At 44.8% G+C, this 16,146-nt stretch overlaps 1 protein-coding gene across 1 annotated transcript; it reads left to right on the forward strand.

Moving 5' to 3' along the window:
• Nucleotides 1–35: 35 nt before the first annotated feature.
• Nucleotides 36–7,637, forward strand: COQ7 (coenzyme Q7, hydroxylase). The gene is made up of 6 exons (XM_075566059.1): nucleotides 36–194; nucleotides 1,892–2,091; nucleotides 3,098–3,212; nucleotides 3,292–3,431; nucleotides 5,578–5,646; nucleotides 7,056–7,637. Exons 1-6 carry the CDS (start codon nucleotides 125–127, stop codon nucleotides 7,131–7,133), a joined length of 672 nt encoding a protein of 223 aa, XP_075422174.1. The 5' UTR covers nucleotides 36–124; the 3' UTR covers nucleotides 7,134–7,637.
• The last annotated feature ends 8,509 nt before the right edge of the window (nucleotides 7,638–16,146 follow it).

Raw genomic sequence — 16,146 nt, forward strand, 5'->3', positions numbered from 1 at the left:
CTTGCTGGAAAGCAAGCTGCAGTGTCTCCTAGCAGCGGGCGCAGGACTGATGATGTCAGAAGAAAGCGCGGGGCAGGCTGCTATCAGGCCTGGCTGAGGAGGAAGGTCGTCCTGTGTGGTTGGAATGGAGAGGGTGGCGGGGGCTTCATTAAGGAGACTCTTCTGCAGCCAGGGGGGGCTCCCTCGGGTGACAGGTAATGGGGGTAGACCCCTGGGGGTGACTGTAACCCCCTGTGTCTCACACACTGGGTCTCTATGGAGATTGCTTACCTGGGATTGTACCTAATTATTACCCTTAATATTACCGTCATTATTATTATTACCCTTATTATTATTACCCTGTTATTATCCTTTATATGTCGCCAACATATTCCGCTGCGCAGTACAATGTGGGTGTATGGACAAGTACAAAACCTAAAATACGTACAATTTAAACCATAATGACGCCATAGGTAATGAAGTCCCTGCTCTGAGAAGCTTGCAAACTAAAAGTATTCTGCAAATCTTTTAATTTATATCACCAATTACTATGTGTATTGGGTTCTATAGTTTTTAAATACAGGACTCCCTATTATTATTAGGATACATGCATGTTACCGTGGTCACCATATTCTTATGGAAGGGCAGCATTGCTCTCTGTAATTAGGATCTCTGTTGTAATTAATTGGCACATCTCATACTTGTGATGCCATTACAGTATGGCACTAATTGTATTTTTAGGTATGCAGAGTTTTCCTATTCTTTGTACATCATGAGTTATAATCAATTGTAGGATTTTGTTTTTGGGAACGTGTGTTCTTCTTGTAATAGTTGTTGTTGTTGTTGTTGTGGGCTTTAGTCCAATAAAAGGAATCATGCTCACTACTCCTCCTCCCACTTTCACTTTACTACTTGGAAGAAAGGGCAGACACTGCTACCCTTCCCTTCTTTCTCCGTTATTGTTGGGCAGTGCCCCGTAAGCTCTCTCGCTTTCCTCCCACCCCCGTGGTGCGGGCTATTTTTAGATGGTATATCTATATCCGTGTAAAATGTGTTTTGTGCTGTAATTGCATTGTCACAGCTTACTTAAGATTCATTGAAATTACCCAAGAAAGACCATGTGATCTCCAATACACATATGCATGCTCATGTAAAAAGCATAGTGTTCACTATAATTGTCTTCCAGGTAGGAGGAGCGCTGTAGTTCTCGTAGTGGGTTGTGAAAAATAAAGAAATAGTATAATAGTGCAGATGGTATAAATAAGTCAAATATGAAATAGTCTCTGTGTTGGTTGTGCTCACAAATTAGTAAAGTATATCAGACGTATCAGAGATCCATCTCTCTCTGATAGGAGCCCTTTAATGGAAGCCCTCTAATGGAAGCCTTGTGATTGCTGGTCTGGTAAGCTTGATGTATATTAGGATCATGCAAAACTCAATATACCTCCCAAGGAATATGGAGAAAGAAAGGAGAGAGCGCACAATGGTATAGTATGATAAGGATATATATTGCACAAAAAATAGCTCGTAGGTAATGCACTCACATTTTGGCATAAAGAACAATTCGTTGGAGAGAACTGCTGGTTACTCGTGGATGGCGCCGGTGTGTTCAGTCACTGGAGGACTTCCGCATGTGTCACATCCGCCCACGTCACGTCCTGTGACGGCTTTGGTCAGGGCGGAAGAAGCCGCCTGGTGATTCAGTCTCCGTGACCTGCCAGCACCTCCCTGCGTTATTTTCCCCAGCTCTCAGTCTCCTCCAACAGCTGATTCAACGCGTTTCGCTGTTGCTTCCTGACGAAGTTTGTGCACACCTGGTCTAATGTCTTATTGCAGAGCGATTGTTAACAGAGCAGTAACTACTATAAAATGATGCAGGGTCATTTTTCTTTCGTTCCGTTTTGTTGGACAGGTGCAAAATTACAATGCTGTTTACAAGGAAACATTACGTCAGTCAGAGACTACAGCGGTGGAAGGTTTGCAGACAATGGTGATAAAGCAATGCTGGATCGTATCATCAGAGTAGACCACGCCGGAGAATACGGTGCTAATCGTATTTATGCTGGGCAAATGGCTGTATTGGGCAGGTCAACAGTAGGACCCATTATTCAGGTTATTATGTGTACATCAACTTTTACAATGTGCAGATCAATCAATGTGTTTTACCCATTGGTGGGTAACAGGCGGCCCTAAGGGCTTCACCTGTGCCCCTCAACCGCTGTCTGCTCTAGCAGCAGGCTCTCCCTCCCCAGTGAAGAGGGAGTGGAAATGTTGCTGCCGTGGATCACAGTTTCTCCCTGCGCTGATCCCACAGCGCAGTCCCACTCCTGTGCTATTTACTAGTTCCCAGTGTAAGGAGAGTAGCGGGACAGTATTCACCAGTGTGCCGGAGTTATTTCCCAATTCGCCACTATGAATAGGATGGGGAAGGGACGGTCACAGTGACAAATATGAGGGTTACTTAGTAATAAAAGTAGCTCTGTTATTCATAGACGCAAAGAATGTAATCAGTTCATACAATGCTGTTGCAATAAACAAGAGACAATGTAATTTTATTAGAGACGACTTTTGAGACAGTTTCATTTGACTACATTTGATACTTTTCGTATAGTCAATGGTGTTATTATTGCGACAGTCTCACACTACTCATTACTGGATGATGTGGGTGCATAATCAATAAGACATCATTAAGAGCACTATTTGGTGAAATATAGATTGGGATATTGATTATTTATTCTCATTAAGTGCTAATAAAGAGGCTATACCAATATACTGAGTGTCACAACAAATCAAAGGTGTATTATGATCAAACCTATTTCATTAGAACTCCGCTATTTGTGTGGCAGAGTAACAATGTTTTCTGTGAGTCAGTAACTTTCTCTTTATTGTGAACTAAGGCAATGTGATTACCTGTCTGCTTGGACAAGATGCACACATCATTTTTTCTAAAAAGGTGTATTACTTTTTTCACAAACGTAATATACATTTCTATTTTTTATTATGTAACTATATTATGTGTGTGTGTGTGCGTGCGCACGCACACACACAGGGATAGCACTGCTTAAATACTACGCATTCTGCATTGTGCACATTCCAGTATTTGTTTAATCTATTACAGCGTATGTGGGATCAAGAAAAAGATCATTTGAAAAAGTTCACTGAGCTAATGATTGCACATAGAGTTCGTCCCACGGTGCTGCTGCCCTTATGGAATGTCGCTGGGTTTGTATTGGGTACGTTTGCTCCGCTGCTGGAGATGCGGTTTTTACATTGCACAAATGGACATGAGTTTTCACCACTTGGCAATCCTAGGTGCTGGGACAGCATTACTCGGGAGGAAAGGAGCGATGGCCTGTACCGTTGCAGTGGAGGAGAGCATATCGGAACATTATAACAATCAAATCAGAACCCTAATGGAGAGGGACCCTGAAAAACACAGAGAGTTACTTCAGGTATGTTTGTGGTAACCGTATAAAATATGCAATGCTGTGTCCGTGCAGGGCTTTGTTCATGGGAACTTTTGAGTGGTGATGACGAGCATATTAAAGCAGTTATCCACTCCTCAAACATATATGCGTTTCACTCCTACAGCAGGGGCTCTCCACTCAAGTCCTCAAGCCCTCTCCTCCCCCCTCAACAGGTCAGGTTTTCAGGATATCGCAGCTTCAGCACAGGTGGCTCAAGAAGTCCCTGCTTCAGCACAGGTGGCTGAGTCAAAGACTGAGCCACTGATTGAGCCACTTGTGCAGAAGCAGGGACTTTTGAGTCACCTGTGCTGAAGCTGGGATATCTTGACTGAAAACCTGACCTGGGTGGGGGGGAGTTCTTGAGGACTGGAGTTGAGAAACCGTCCTGCAATGTTTGCATCTTGTCCCCTGAGCATGTCCTGCTCTTTTTTAAACATCTTTTGTGTGTGTTTTAAAATCATCATTTAATCTGTAACTTTTAGGTTACCATGGTAACCGTTAGACTACCCTGGGCTCTAGCAAGAGCTCCATTTTAAGCTCCCAGGCACTTAATAATATCTCCTGAACGAAGCAGCTGGTTCTAAAAATAAAAACCGTGTTGGAAAGAGTAAGATGGGATCTCTGAAAGTAATAATAATAATATAATGATAATAATGCAAACCAGAATGGTGATTTGCACAGACTGCTGCTTTGAAGTGTGTCACATTCAGTATAATATTCATAGTGCGAGACATCTTTAGGGACGATGCATTCTGAAATAAATAACATTTGAATGGAGTGCAGTGGATTGATCTTCCTGTTTCTAGGAACTGTGGCTACTGTATAAGCTAGATAATTAATTCGATTGTTTGGCTGTGTTTTTCAAACTTGAATTCCCATTTTATGCATATATTGGTGGATACAGAAAATAAAAGGGAGAACGGTGAGGGTAGGGTTCAGAAACGAAACGAAGCATGATGCTGATTGATCATGAATAACAAATTGTAAGGTTATTCCAATTACAGGCTGCAGATACTAGAATGTAGGCTTTTTGTTCCCAAAGAACTCCACCAAGGGTCATTTATAAATCTCTCTACCGAGACATTAAGAAATTGGCATTTTCGCATAACACATTTGTCATGTTTTATCGATGACCATAAAAAAAATATGTGCTTGTCTTTTCTAAGCTGTAGTAATAGTTGATATGGTCGCTGAACATATCAGTATGATTGTGTTTTGGCTGTGCTTTTATACGTACGGCATAGATGTGAGTGTACTATTTGCTCACAACTTATCTAATGCATATTACATTAAACAAGTACGCTGTATACTCTTTGGGGTGTTTAGAAAGCACATTTCTTAAGAACCATAGGTTCTAGTATTTAATACTCAATTCTAATCAACATTTTAGTGCATTCTGCACCTAGAATGAAGATGGCATTTACATCTATACGTTATACGTTACCCATATATACAGAATGCCCACGTGTTGTCTAGATCTTTGCTTTGTGTGAATCTCTGGAAATATGCCAGTTTATATCCGCTCTGAGATCTCAATATATGCAACCAAAATACATTGAAAGTGTGCGTCCTGCTCTCTTTTGGGGGTGTTATCCAGAAGACACCATTACCTTTTATCATTTTTAAATGGTGTTATTTTATAGCTCCTGAAAATGAGTAATACTTTAGTAGTAATAGGCTATTTTATTCCCTGGCTGCTTCAAAAAAAGCAAAAGAAAGGATCATAACCGTGTGGGGTTTATCTGTGAAGTCCTCTCTGAGGAAGTGGATGTTTAGGGGGGGTTAGCATAGGAAGTTTGCTGCTTTTTTAAACTATTTATACTTTTTGATGCTTTAACCCTCTCTGCCCTCTGGCTGTTAATTAAAGTTATGTTTTATATTGGATTTGTGTCTCTCTGTCTCAATGTAATTTTTTTGTAGATATAAGCTCTCTATTAGCTAGATCTGTGTTAGTTTCTCTTGTTGATGGACGGAAGTTGGTCATGAATTGATCACCTTGTGCTTCAAAAGTTGACTAAGTTTCTCAGTGCAGTGATATTAGTAGAAAACGGCTAAACCCCACCTTCTGACCACTCTCTTTTTGGTTCAGCCGTAGAGCTTGCGCATGTTGATCAATGTTCTTGTTTTGAAGACTATAAAGAAGTTTCGGGATGAGGAGATGGAGCATCACGATACGGGGTTAGAACATGATGCTGAATTGGTAAGAGCACATCATTTTAGGGAGCATGTTCTAATTAGGACACCTTCACATGGACCCAATCAGATCCAAGTACTTGTTGGGCTCGGAAAGCATTTGAATTGTGTTCAGATATAAACATAAATACCTTCTCATTGGGCACACAGTAGTATGGTTATCAGATAGCCACTAGTACAGCAGTGTCCAATAGGAATTCAATGCTGGCCACACTTGTGGTTGTCTTTCCAAATTCGCCACAGTCTCGTCAGTTGCAATAGTGTCGTGCTCGCAAGTCGCACCACCTGCCATGTTGTGCCTGTGCCCAGGGCCGCGGACAGCTTTTCCAGTGCCCCAAAACTAGAGTTTCCACTGTGCCTCCCCCACCCCCCTATGTGAGCAGCCTTACGAGACACCCTCCTCCCTCTCTCACACCTATACCTCATCCTCTCTCCCCCACACCCTCATCTGTCCCCTTCCTCCCCCCAATACACACACTAAACCCTCAATACACAACACCCCACACCCCAATAACACCCCCCCCTGCACACACCCCCAAAACACAAACGCCTCCTACCCCTTACCTGGGGTGAGGACACCGGTGCAACGTGGCGATCACGCGGGCTGAAGTGGCGCCATGGGATGGTGCTGTAAATCCACCTGCCAGACTGATACCTGTCCTGATATCTCCTTAAAGGCAGTAAATATCTCTCTCACACCCACATATTGCTAACGTATCGTTGTATAACTACATAAAGTGTATGACTTTCCAATTTGATAGTCATTAGACAGCTAAAACCTGTCCTGATATCTCCTTACAAGCAGCAAATAGTTCTAGCTCATACCTAGACATTGCTTACTGGTTCTAAGTATATAAAAAGGACCAAATCCAGAAGACATTCATCTTCGTGTATCTAGTAAAGGTATTAACCATATATACAGCAACAAACACTTAAAATGTTCAAAGGGCTAAAACCGGACCCGTTGCTGCCACATTAGTGTCATAATAACAGATACCACTAACTATTAGGATTTGTTCCACCAAGTCATTCAGTGTTACTATTAGGTAATCAGTGGGACTCTCTTTCTGGCCACCTAGTTTGGTAATCGCACCCCAAGTGAACTGATCCACACACATCCCCACTCACAAATTATACCAAGACGTATGCATGGTCTGAAGTAGTGGGAACTATTGTATATGAATGTGTCAAGAACATCAGTGTGTTGTCTAATTGTCATTGCTTGTTTGCACTTTTCTAATCTTGATTGGATATTAAAAGCTAAGTTTTAATTACCTAACCGCTCCATTACATTGCATCTGAATGCTAAAGAAAACGAGCTCTTTTCTTGCATCTGCAAGTATTGGTTTTCTGTGAAATAGAATACGAAGACGTTTCATAGCTCATGCAGCGTATCATTTCCCGTCTCCTCTGCAGGCTCCGGCCTACTCCGTCTTGAAGAACGTTATACAAGTGGGATGTCGAGCAGCTGTGTTTCTATCTGAACGTGTGTGACACAACGTCCGTCAATGAAACATCGTTAATTATGCAGAGAGAATTTAGTGGGATAATCTGGCGCTTATAAAATGAAGCCGACTGGTGCGGTTAGACGTGGGGTGGCCACTCCAGTTCTCAAGGGCCACCAACAGGCCAGGTTTTAATGATATCCCTTCAGCATAGGTGGCTCAATCAGTGGCTTAGTTGAAGACTGAGCCAGTCATTGAGCCAACTGTGTTGAAGCAAGGACTGATTGAGCCACCTGTGCTAAAGCAGGGATAGCCTGAAAACCTGACCTGTTGGTGACCCTTGAGGACTGGAGTTGGCCACCCCTGGGTTAAACCATCGCCTTTTTGCCGTTGGCAAGAAGAAAACATGGACTATAACGAATGCTCTCCTTCTCTGGCTTGCCTGGTATTTTACGTATGCTCACTGGGTGGCAGTATAGCCCTCTTGTAAGCTCTGAATTATTTGTATGTATATCAAATATTTACACGGATTCATTAAATTATTTCAATCAAATCGTTACGAAAGTGATTAATCTTTGTGTCATTCTTGGGTGACACGTACGCTGCAGTAAGAGCTTGCGAGCATTGCCGCAGGATGCATCCAGGCATCTTAAAGGAGAAGTCCCACCCTCCCCTTTATTTAATATCGGTGGGACGATGAACTGAGCCGCGTTTATTTCAGCTCCGGGACCCCCCCACCCCCCCTTGTTTCCCGAGATACCGGAGAATGTGCAGCCGGACCAGTGGGAAGCAGCGAATGATGATGTTGCGACTTCTTGTTGGCTGGCGTGATGTGGGAGGTTTAATCCTCCATTTTTATTTCTCCTGGAGGGAACGGTACAGGTTAAACCCCCCCCCCCTTCCCCTCCTAATTTCCCCTCCCCCCTCAACCTCCCTGGTATGTATCCCAGGAAGCAAGGGAACCCCGGAGGTGAAATTAACACGATTCAGCTCTGGAGACCCCTGGTCCCCACCCATGGGTAAAAGACTAGGCGGCTGCTCCTTTAAATGACTGCAGCATTTGTTCTGCGCTTTGTATTTGTCCGTTAACTACCGTGCCTCCCAACATTGACAATATATACAGTATATTACATATGTTGTGGCGTTATTGGCAGTACGATTTGGTTTTGGGCTTTTGGTCTTGAATGTGACAGTTAAAGTGATCACAAATTCTGAAACATGCAAACTCTTGCGTAGCCACGTATATTGTTGTTGCAATACATTTAAAGCACTCGCTCACTGTTAAAGCACTTACTAAATGAACTTAAGCTTTAGCACATATTAAGAGGCCTTTAAAAATTAAACAAACATAGGATCAAAGCAGTAGGCCTCCGAAGCTGAACCCCATTAATTTAAGCTCCGGGGACCCCCTGCTTCTAGAGATACTTACCTTTTGTAGGGGTTCTGGTAGCTGCTCCGGCTCACTAGCAGGGTTCACGTAATGGCGGCGTTTCAAATCTCACGCGTCTTGCGGGCCTATAGGAAGTCGTGATGTCATCGAGGGTGGCTTCCTATTGGCCCACGTGGCGCAGACCTTTGAACTTGGCCTAGATACCGGCGCCCCCTACGGAGGTAAGTATCTCGGGAAGCAGGGGTTCAATGCAGCTGAAATTAATGGGGTTCAGCTCCGTAGACCCCCTGCTTCAAACCTATGTAAAGCTCGTTCAGGTGAATGGAGCCACAAGGTGTGCTCGTGCTTGGCACCATTGTAGCGAATTCGGACTTCATGCCATAAAATATACCAATATCCAATATCCTAATCCATAAGCACTGTACAGATGCAGCGGCCGTTATCCCACCGTTTCTCGGGTTGTATCACGCACTAGAGTGCGTGGTGCGCCATAGAGGCCGCTGGTATCTAGGCCAAGTTCAAAGGTCTGCGTCACGTGGGCCATTAGTCTGTCGCGGCAAATGTTGAAAGGATCTCGGGGAGATCACGAAAACCAATTGGAGACATGGTCGGATTACAGCCGCTGCATCTGTACTTCGCCTTTGATCACAGCGTAACCTCTCCGTGGGTTCTTTTTTCAGACCAATTGGGTTAATAACACTACACTGCTTTTGCCCCTATATTTATATTTCTCCCAGAACACTGTATGTGAATCAGCGGCAATGGTCTCTTGCATCTACGATAGCATGAGGCTGATCTAAGAGAAACATCTCAGAGAGCTGATTAGCTTCACATTGTCTTTTGTTTTTATATTCTTCTCAAGTCTGTCTGCACCATGGTACGAATGTTTGAGATGAATCCGCCTATGATCTTTTGTAGAGCCGGCTATTACAATTGGGCATGTTGCAGCATGTGTTCTGTAATAATCTACACAAGTATAAACTTGGCACAGATTGTAATATAGAAAAACATGCGGCTGAATGTATTATTTAAAGAGTCTCACCCACGCTTCCGTTTCTGAGTAAGTGAAATTGCTACTACAAGCTAATCCGTAAATTCCTTTTAATAGGTATTTGTCACAATAGTCATTATTCGTTGTTGCTCGCGCCCCGTTCTTTTTGGAAAAGCATTAGTCCCGAGTTTGTGGGCCAACCCCTCGAAGTTTGACATAAAGACTCTTGCTAAAACAGACTAATCGGTCTTAGGTCCTGCCCCATTTGTGATCTGTGATTTGTACTGTAGGTATCTGCAGGGATTCTCCTTGTTGGTGCTATTGGAGAAGCAAGGGGGTCTGGGACAGAGGGCTAGATTACCTAAACTGCTTTAAATCGGAGCAGAGTTAACCTCTTACTCGTATGCAGAATTAACGTCTGTAATTGACTTTAAATCCTATGGGTTTATTTAACTATAGGACTAATGTCATGTTGTTTCAGGATAATGTTTTGTTATCTTTAAAAAACGTGTTGCTATTTATTTCTAAGACCGATATCAATTAAGGAGAGGGTCCGTTGACTTATATACGTCCAAATAGATTAACCTATAGTCTGAGAGACGATACATGTGAACATACTTGAGATACCCAGTCAATATGCTAACTTAATTGGGAAATATGACATTATTTAAATGTGCATATTTCCCAGATGTATTGTGTGTGTTCACAAGTGTTTCTCGACATGGAGTATAGCAGGGGTGGCCAACTCAAATCCTCAAGGGCCACCAACAGGTCAGGTTTTCAGGATATCCCTGCTTCAGCAGAGGTGGCTGTGAGCTCCAGCCTTCAGTCAGAATGACTGAGCCACCTGTGCTGAAGCAGGGATATCCTGAAAACCTGACCTGTTGGTGGCCCTTGAGGACTGGAGTATGGGTTAATGTACATGGTGTTTATATAAACCAGTTCCTAAATTGATCTCCTTTCCTCTCCACCCAAAGACCTATTTCATAGTGCTGATGGGAGTAATGTCAGAGTTAGGTATGACTTGCAAGTACAATTCAACATACTCGGCCAGTTGAATTTCCTAAGGGCGTTTGTAGGAGGAAGGGTTTGTCAAGAAAGTGTTTTCTTTCCTCTTATCCCACACTGTCCTTATCAGAGAGCCAATAAAGATAAGGGGAGGTGGGGACACTGGCTGTACAAACACTTGTGACATCACACAGATGTCCCCTTCGACTGAGCCACTGATTGAGCCACCTGTGCTGAAGCTGTGATATCCTTAAAACCTGAAGAGTTGGGGGAGGGGGGGGGGGGGGGTCTTGAGGACTGGAGGTTGAGCACCCCGATCTAGACCAAAAGACATTTACAATAACTGGATGATTTTTGTCTCGTAGTCTGTGGGATTCCCTTAAACTCGGACTTAAATGAACAAATTCTCCCATCATGCAGCCCTTATTTGCTGTCCCTTCCCTCCCTTTTTACACGGGCAACCGGCAGACGAATCCTTGGGCTCAGAAGGGGCTTCTCAAGAGTCACCAATCTTCTCTCCCTAGGGAAAGTTCCCTTTTTATGTCACTACAGAATAGTCACAAATCATAATATTCCCTCTTTGGAATTTTTCCGGTTCCTCCCAAAGCCGTAATTTTGTTCAAACAATATATAAATCTGTAGTCTCGCCCCATTCGAGTCGTTGAGTATCCACCAAATCCCTCACAGAAGGGGTCATTTCAACTCTTTATCATACCCTGTTCCCCATCGCTACCAACGGCAGTAGATAAATATGACTGCTTGGGAAAAGATGTAAATATTCACCTTTATCTGGAGACCCGGAAAGACATATGGGCGGCACCCTCTAAAAATTCATCCAGCGCTGTAATAAAATGAAGTATTTATAGGATAATATGTAGGTGTTATTTGTCTTCCACTAGCCAAATGATTCCACGTCTCCCCATTATGCTGGCTTAATTGCCGAGACTCGGGATCTATACTGCATATGTTCTGGACGTGTCCCAAGATCAACCCTTATGGAATTTGGTGCTCTCCTTAATCAATAGTATCCTTAGCCTAATAATCCCATATGACCCATTACATACCATCCTAGGGAAACCCATTTATGGTTTGAACATAAATGAATCCAAATTTCTCTCACAAATTCTCAATAATAATAATAATAATAGCATGTTCTTGTATAGCGCTGCTAGTTTTACATAGCGCTTTACAGAGACATTTTGCAGGCACAGGTCCCTGCCCCGTGGAGCTTACAATCTGTTTTTTGGTGCCTGAGGCACAGGGAGATAAAGGGATTTGCCCAAGGTCACAAGGAGCCGACACGGGAATTGTACCAGGTTCCCCTGCTCCAAACTTGGTGCCAGTCAGTGTCTTTACTCACTGAGCCACTCATTTTCCCTCAATGCCATCAGATGCACCATTGCCAAGAATGGGAAACACCCACCCCTCCACCAACCCCCACCCATCACCTCTTCACCATATATGATATATATGGCATATCGCATATATGGAAAAAAACTCTGTTTTCCATAACAATGCCACTTCCAGGTTTTCGTGAGTCTTGGCCCCTTTGTTCCTTCATGTCGGCACCTCTCCATATTTAGACTATTGGTAACAGAACCGTATGCATTTATATCTACAGTACTCATGGGCGTCCGCAGGAGGGGGCAAGGAGGGGCGCTTGCCCCCCCCTGGATCCAGGGCTGCCAACAGGGGGGGCACAGGGGGGACAAAGGGTACTGCTTCCCGGGCCCCGTGGGTCAGGCTGGGCCCCCTGCGTGGCCGGGCACCAGTTAATTAAATATTTTTTTTTTAAAAAGTTTAAAAAAATTGCGCCGATTCCCCGCGGTCCTAGCGCGCATGGGCAGGGCCCGCTTCCCCCGCTCCCAAAGTGGGACGGAGGGGGAAGTACAAGCCAATCTCCTCTGCGGCCCACTCCCCCTCCCAACGTGGGATGGAGGGGGAAGTACCAGCTCCTCTGCGGCCCGCTTCCCCCCCTTGGCCAGCTTCCCGCGCACCCACCTCCCACGTGCCCCCCGGCCCACCTCCTGTGGCCGTGCCCCCCCCCGAGCCCACCTCCCGTGCCCCCCCCCCCCCCGAGCCCACCTCCCGTGCCCTCCCCGAGCCCTCCTCCTGCGCCCCCTCCCCAAGCCCACCTCCTGTCCCTGGCAGCTGCCGCGGGGATTTCGGGGGCAGAAGGGGATATCGGGGGCAGGAGGGGGAAGCGTCACTCACCAAGTCACTGTCACCCACCCAGTCACTGTCAAGTCACTGTCCCACCCACCCACTGTCTCCCACCCACCCACTGTCACCCACCCACCCAGTAACTGTCTCCCACCCACCCAGTCACTGTCTCCCACCCACCCAGTCACTGTCTCCCACCCACCCAGTCACTGTCACCCAGTCACTCTCTCCCACCGTCATTCACCCACCCACCATCATTCAGCCACCCAAATTCAATATTCATTCACCCACCCACTGTCATTCACCCACTGTCATTCACCCATCCACCCACTCACTCACTGTCATTCACCCACCCACCATCATTCATCCACCCACCTACTGTCATTATCCCACCCACCCACCGTCATTCAACCGTCATTCACCCACCCACCATCATTCACCCACCCACCCACTGTCATTCACCCACGACCCACCGTCATTCACCCACCCACTGTCATTCACCCACTCACCCACTGTCATTCACCCACTCACCCACTCACCCACCCAGGCAGGCAGACACATGTCTTTTGTTGAAAATATAAAAATAAACAGGTTGCACTGTAATGTTTTATTCTCTATCACAATAAGAAAACAGTTAAGTAAAAGTTGCGCTCTAAAAGATATTTTTTCGTGGTAGGTGCGCTATGGGTTCGGGGGGGGGGGGGTGCTATGGGTTCCGGGGGGGCCTGCTCCTTTCATTTGTCCTGGGCCCCATGATTTCTGTTGGCGGCTCTGCCTGGATCACTCGCAGTCCTGGGCTGTTTTTGGCATTTATGGCGCCGTACAGTACGTTAACGGCGCTATAAACGCCAAAAACAGACTGGGTGGACCGGGACGGAGGTGGGTGGACCGGGACGGAGGTGGGTGGGTGCCCCTGGCGCCGCGGCAGGCAGCTAGTGGTAGGCTAGCCTATGCTGCTACGCAGGAGGAAGCGCAGCGCACTGTCATTGGTAGCACTCAGGAGTGATGCGGCTCTCATTGGTAACACTACCTACCAATGAAAGCCGTCTCACTCCCAAGTCGGGACCAATCTGTGCCGCAGCCGGGACCGCCATTGCGCTGCGGTTATAAATTATGCCCCCCCCCCTGCAAAAATTTCTGCGGACGCCCATGACAGTACTATTTCCTTCATGTTATTCTATCTTTTGGATTTTACCTGTTTTTACATAAATATGTACAAATGCCGTGTCCCCTCTTCTCTCCCCCTCTATTCTCCCCATTATTACTAGGGTTGTAACATTTTGATTATGACGTGTTTTTTCACTGTATTACTTATTTGAAATAATAATAGTTTCCCTAGCAGTATCTCTGTATTTTCATGATGTGCTGTACCTGCCCTGGCTCACTTCTATGTTAGTGTCAATAACCTCCCACGCAGAAGTGATTTATGAATTATTCTTTTGAATATTGTTTGTTTTGCACATAGAACAAGTTTACGGTGATTGAACAGAATGAGGCCGTACTTCCTTTAATTCGCAGCATGGTCAGTTTCAGAAAATATCTGAACAATTTACTGGAGAACATGATCTTTGACCCTGTGGTCTAAGGGTGATGGCACTACCGGGCATGACGTGGCACTACCGGGCATGACGTGGCACTACCGGGCATGACGTGGCACTAGCGGGCATGACGTTGCACTACAACTTTATGTGCAAACCCAGAATACAACTCCTTTTTCACATACACACTTGCACTTCTGCTTCCTTTTGAAATATATGGAAATTATTTAATAACCGCTCTCTTCCTCCCTCTTGTCAAGACCTCAAATATGGTGTAGTCCAGGGGTGGCCAACTCCAGTCATCAAGGGCCACCAACAGATCGGGTTTTAAGGATATCCCTGCTTCAGCACAGGTGGCTCAATCAACGCCCACCCCAGGCATAGTCTTTTTCAAAATGAGGCCCAAAGACCTTTAGTAAAATGAATGTTTGGGTGACCTCCAAACACAGTCATGTAAATAGTGAATTTGAAAAGATGTTATCTGGGACTGAACCTGACTCTGTTGTAAAAGACAAATATGTTTTGACACTTATCACGTGAACGAGTGAAGCTGATCCCACCTATTCTGTGCATGTTTTCATCGGCATCTTAATGTTTGAAAGGTATTTAAATGACTTCCTAGAATGTTCAGTGGCCTACGGAAATACATTATAACAAGTATGTTTGGAAATTCTTGGGTTCTGTTTTAAGCACCAGAAACACATGAGTAATCCGCCCGCTTGTGATCTTCCACCGCTCAAATTAGGCTGAAGACAAAATTGGACTAGACTGGGGCCGTACAAGACCAAATATTTCCCCTTGCCTGATGTTATTGATGTTTGGTTGCTTAACTTCCATAACATGTGACTCCCTTAGGTCTGAATTGCAGCATTGCCTTTTGTAGGATTCAATCCTTGATATAGTCGTTTGGCTGGACCAACCCAGAATGTCTGCTGCTAGGGGCTTTAATGGTGTCCAACCTGACAGAACAGGAAAATGGCAAAATGAAGACCCTTATTCTGGCGTAACTGCAGGATCTGGATTTAAAGCTGTTGTGTATGCTGTTTTCCATAGACCAGCAACAAAGTGCAAACCCCTGATGTAGAAATCTTAAAATTTAGGAAAGGGAAAAAAGCAAATCAAAAAGTCCCACCTCTCCATGACCCATATATCGATTGGGGTCAAAGGAGTAGCTTAGTGATAAAAACAGTCGGAACCCAGCTAGACTCCTGTTGTAATCTCTCCTTGTTCTGACACACAAGTATGTCCTGTATCTCAGGAACCAACATTACATTGTAAGCTCTTTAGGGCAGAACCTCATTGTGGCAGCAAAATCCTAGGTCAGTGCTTTGTAATAAAATACGCCTTATAATTATTCCATTGGTTATTTGCCTGGCTGGAGATCTCTGCAGTTTTAGAGAAACTGATTCTGCTATTGTATATGATCCCTTTTGTTTGCTTACTATGAAAGTAAGCCTGTCTGTCCTATTTCACATGATGAAGTATCCATCCAGCTGTGAGGTCTTATGGGAAAGGCCTTCTAGGTATCTCAGCCCTGGCATCTCATAATTACATTGTGTGGATGGTTTGATGAGTGCCCTGTGTAAATAATAAATATGCAGCTGTACTGATGGTTTTTGTGAAATCACAACTGTAAAATATATAAAGTGATTGGGGTTTACAGGGAAGCCGCCATGAACACGTAAAACACATTGAGGTCAGAGTAATAGCGCCGTACGCTGAAACGTCATTCCGTCTTTCTTGCTGAACACAAGTTTGGTGGCACTTCACGGGGGCCACAGCTGGCGTTCTCTCTAAGATCACATGGCTCTCGAAACCAGACTACAGTGGAGGCAGCTGTGCTGCACATAGAATTTTTGCAGGCACAAGTCTCTGTCCCGTGGAGCTTACAATCTATGAATTTGGTGCCTCAGGTACAGGGAGATTAAGTGATTTTCCCATGGTCACAAGGAGCCGACACCGGGATTTTAAC

Source organism: Ascaphus truei, chromosome 11 (assembly GCF_040206685.1).
Source record: "Ascaphus truei isolate aAscTru1 chromosome 11, aAscTru1.hap1, whole genome shotgun sequence".
Lineage (NCBI taxonomy): Eukaryota > Metazoa > Chordata > Amphibia > Anura > Ascaphidae > Ascaphus > Ascaphus truei.

Coding starts and splice junctions, on each gene's coding strand:
- COQ7 (XM_075566059.1), top strand. CDS start 125: ATGGAGAGGGTGGCGGGGGCTTCATTAAGGAGACTCTTCTGCAGCCAG. Junction 3,213..3,291: donor TGTCGCTGGGTTTGTATTGG/GTACGTTTGCTC, acceptor TGGCAATCCTAG/GTGCTGGGACAGCATTACTC. Junction 3,432..5,577: donor AACACAGAGAGTTACTTCAG/GTATGTTTGTGG, acceptor CTTGTTTTGAAG/ACTATAAAGAAGTTTCGGGA.